Below are 4215 nucleotides of genomic sequence, written 5' to 3'. Positions count from 1 at the left end.
GGGGGGGGGGATGAAGGACGCGAACGCACCGTCCTCGAGGGCGACGAGGCACTCGTACGAGATCTCGAACTGGAAGGGATTGACGAAAGAGGTAGGGTTGTTCAGCACCGCCACGTTCGTTAAGTTCACCGCGCTCATCGCCGCCGCCGCCGCCGATCGCCGAACCGAGAGGAGGGGGGTGGGTTTTTTGGCTGGATTTGGGAGAACAGGGCCCAGAGGAGAGAGAAGGGTACTTTCGGTACTTCCTTGCTGGCTGTCGATGTTTTTTTGTTGAGCGGTGACTGTCGATGTTGAGTGGGGTACCGCGAGAGCTATTCCTCGCATTGAGCGAGACGTACGGGATCTCTCGCAGCGAACGACCACAGTAAAGGGCCGCGGTCTGTTAGCGTTTATTTTGCGCGAGCGACTACAGTAACAGAGCTATGGCCTGTTAGCAACTTTTTTTATTGAAAAAAATAGAGTAAAAAACAGGGGAATCCTATATGACGCACGTTGCGTCAAGCTGTCGGGGCTTCGCACAGGTTCACGAGCTAGCGACGCGATCTAGGCCGGCCTGTTAGTGGTTAGTGTAGCTATTACGGACGGATGGTTTTCTCCCGGTTTTGGGAAGAAGGTTCCCCAAATCGGTTTCTCTTTTTTCCTGTTGTTTTTTGTGGCTGATTTTCTTTTGGGTCTTTTTTCTTTCGTTTTTTACTTTTTGTTTCTTTTTTAATTTTTGTTTTTATCTTTTCTGTTTCTTTCTTCTTTTCTTTCCTTTATCTATTTATTTTTTCAAAAAGTCGAAAATTTCAATAATGTTTAGAACTAATAATTGTTTGCAATTTTGAAAAATGTTTGGGGTTTCTAAAAAAAGTTCATGCTTGAAAAAATTGTTTAATTTTTTCTAAAAAAATTCGTGTTTTCAGAAAATCTTCAAAAAATTAGGAAAATTGTTCGTCTTTTCAGAAAATCTTCTCAATTTTTTTGCAAATTTTTGCGTTTTCAAAATGTTTGTAAAGTTGAAAATTGTCAAATTTTCAAAAAAATATTTGTCTTTAATAAAAATGTTTGTAAATTTTAGAAAACGTTCACGTTTTGCAAGATAAAGTTCGCAATTTGAAAAATTGTTCTTATTTCAAAAAAAATCACGCTTTCAAAATTTGCAATATTTAAAAATGTTCAAATATTCGAAAAAAAGGTTCCCAAAAATAAAAAATGTTCAAAATTTTTGAATAATTTTCGTGTTATCCGAATAACGTTCAATTTTTGAAACATTTTTGTATGTTCTCTAAAAGTGTTCGTGATTTCGAAAAACTTTTTTGAAATTTGAAATATGTACATTTTAAAAAATACATTACCTACAGTACTTCTGTAGTGTCATTTTACTCGCCTGCAGCATGTCTGTACGAGATGATAGTTCTTAAATGCAGAACATTTTGAATTATAAAGAAAATTACAAAAATAAAGAAAAATGAGAACCAAAAAGAAAACAGGTCGTGACCACCCACGTAGCTGGGCCGGCCCATCTGGGGCTTCTCCCCGATGCGAGTCTTTTCCCCTGTCTCGCTTTAAGCAAGACATAGGTGGTCAACGGGCCTGACATGCCACTGAAGGCCTGTTTGTAAGTGCGACATGCCATGCCGACATGTGGGCCTTGCCACTAGGGTCGTGCAAGGCACATTAACTAACCGGGTTGGCCCCGCATGACATGTGTGTTAGTCGGCCCGTGTGATTTTTGGTCTTTTGGGCTGTCTTGGGGCTGTTTTTGGCCTCCTGGGTCAGTAATTTGGTAAAAAAACAAAACTAAAAACAAGCGAGCCGTGTCATCCCAGCACACGGGCCTCACCTCGGCGGATGAGCAGGGCACATGGTATGTCGCTGGGCAGGCACTGCCCGTTTAGTTCCATGCCAGACACACGTGTTACATGTCAGCCCATGAAATTCAGCTTGTTTTGGCTACCTCTGAGTACTGGTATGTTGGGGTGTCATTGACTAGATAATGTTTCAAGAATTTATTATGAGAGTAGTGCGGGAGCCCCATAAGGGTCACTTTGCGTGGGCTGAGAGCGACGCGCTCTCAGGCGTCGTCCGTACTCAGAAGAGGTACGCTTCCCGGTTTTCTCGCTGGCACTCTTGCTATTTCTCCCCTTCTTCTTGTTTTCCTTGGCGGGAACACTCGCTTCTGCGGCCTCTGCCACGACTGCTTTCCAATACATCTTGTTCACACAAATGATTGCATGTGTCATGTTTCCAGCGCTCCCTCATGATTTTATTTTTGTTTTTTACACGTTTTCGAGTTTTAGATGGGGTTTTCGGTTTTGCCCGGTCTACCCTAGGATTTGGAACAAAAAATGAAAAACAAATTACGCGAAAAAACATGTTTTGTCTTATGCGAGAGGCATGGATTTGCTTCTCGTGAAGGCACATGTTTGCTTCCGTGAGAGGCACAACTATACCTATCGGAAAAAAAATATGCTTTTCCTTTCGCGAGAGGCAAATATTTGCTTCTCGTGGAGGCACAGGTTTGCTTCGTGAGAGGTGCCTCCCAGAAAAGGAAAAATAGTCTTCTTCTTCAGCGAGAGGCGTAGATTTGCTTCTCGTGGAGGCACAGTTTTGCTTCCGTGAGAGGCAGAAATTTGCTTCTTGTTGAGGCATGGATTTGCTTCTGCGTGTGACTATCATAAAAGGTTAAAAAAGGGGAAAATCGTTCTTCTAGCTGGGATTTTTCTTCTGTTTTTTCTGGGTTTTTTGTAAAAAAAAGTTCACCAAAATCTATTAACATGGGATCTAATTTCAAAGATCTCGACGCGAGAAATCCAATGAAAGTGGTTCGTGATTTGGACGACGGTTCAAGAGATAAAACATTTTGAATAAATGAATCTACAAAAAAGAAAAACTCTCAGATTGCGATAAGTGACGCATAACCTGAAAAGTTGGGAATTACCTTTGCAAAAAGTAGCCCTTAATTACTGATTTCGGGGTAGTGACGGGCATGTGCTTGCTGAGAACATATCCAATACACCAGCTCAATTGGTGAGCATTAATGGGCTTTTGGGCCATTATATGAAAAACCAATGGTTCGGATTTGGTTAAAGTTAAACTATGTCATATTTGCATAAGCAACTTTGTATGCAATTTTATTCTAATAAATCAACTTTTTATTTTATTGTATCTGAGTCGCACATGACATTCCAGTCTCTCATAAAAAACTATGTGTTTACTTTTTTAATGGAAGCACAAAATTGGTCGTATATTTTAAACCGAATGTTTGATTTCGTATCCGTTTTCACTCACAAATTTGTCTTGACGAGATATTTGAAACAAGATTAATGTTGATATGTTTTCAAATGCTTTTTGCCTTCTGAAACTTGATTTGGAACTTAATTGAAGCATATGCATGTCCGATCAACGTGCGAGGGGAGGGGTTATACCTGGCCATACCTCGGGCCGGGCCGGGCTTCGGGCCGGGCCTAGCCAAGCCCGACGAAAAAACCCAGGCCCGAGCCCGGCCATCGGGCCTGTTTTTTGGGCCCGAGCCCGGCCCGAACATGTAAAAGCCCGTCGGGCTTCGGGCCGGCCCGGCCTGACCTTCAGAGAAATGCAAAAACGACGGGCCCGGTCCGGCCTTCGGGCTCAAATTCTAGGCCCGAGCCCAGCTCGAGGGCAGCGTTGGGCCGGTCCTGCCAGGCCGGGCTTCCCATGGCTAGGAGGGGTAGAGTTATAAAAACTTACAAATGGTATGGTTAAGTTAAGAAAAAAAAATCCAATTTTCAAAGATATATTCAAACATCGATCGATCTTATTACGTACATCTCATCAAGAAAAAAATTGTGTTCAAAGAAAAAGCGAATTCAAACATGTGGTTCAACATATTTATGTTTTGATAACGAAAGAAATAACATTGATTTAATGATGGGAGAGGAAAGAGTGAATCACGAGTTTTTTACCATAGTATGAGGTCTTTTTGCAAATGTTCCACTAATCCATCATCCAGCCTACTCCCGACCCTCCATTCAATATCCAACGACTCGAAAGCCATTGGTGCACCCGATGCACCAGTTTGGCTGGTGCACTAGGTACATTCTCTTTGTTTGCTCCCATTCCTCTCTCAGTTGTAAAGAGTGAGGTGAATACAAGAGGAAAAGTGTAGGTTGTATATTTAGGTCTCTTAAAAGATTTTTTTTTCTAAGAATTCTTTTGTATTGCATTTTCACATGATTTTTAGCATTCACTAAA

The 4215-nt window shown here is 41.8% G+C and overlaps 1 protein-coding gene across 1 annotated transcript in view; it reads right to left on the bottom strand.

Moving 5' to 3' along the window:
* Nucleotides 1–215, bottom strand: part of LOC119276740 (probable histone chaperone ASF1A) — a 3149-nt gene extending 2934 nt beyond the window's left edge. The window contains exon 1 of the mRNA XM_037557884.1: nucleotides 30–215. Coding sequence (XP_037413781.1) covers nucleotides 30–138 — 109 coding nt within the window. The 5' untranslated portion in view covers nucleotides 139–215. The remainder of the gene's footprint in view (nucleotides 1–29) is intronic.
* Nucleotides 216–4215: the final 4000 nt, after the last annotated feature.

The sequence above is a fragment of the Triticum dicoccoides genome, chromosome 3B (assembly GCF_002162155.2).
Source record: "Triticum dicoccoides isolate Atlit2015 ecotype Zavitan chromosome 3B, WEW_v2.0, whole genome shotgun sequence".
Classification (NCBI taxonomy): domain Eukaryota; kingdom Viridiplantae; phylum Streptophyta; class Magnoliopsida; order Poales; family Poaceae; genus Triticum; species Triticum dicoccoides.
Note: the sequence above shows the minus strand (reverse complement) of the source record. Positions and strands in the feature narration are given on the sequence as shown.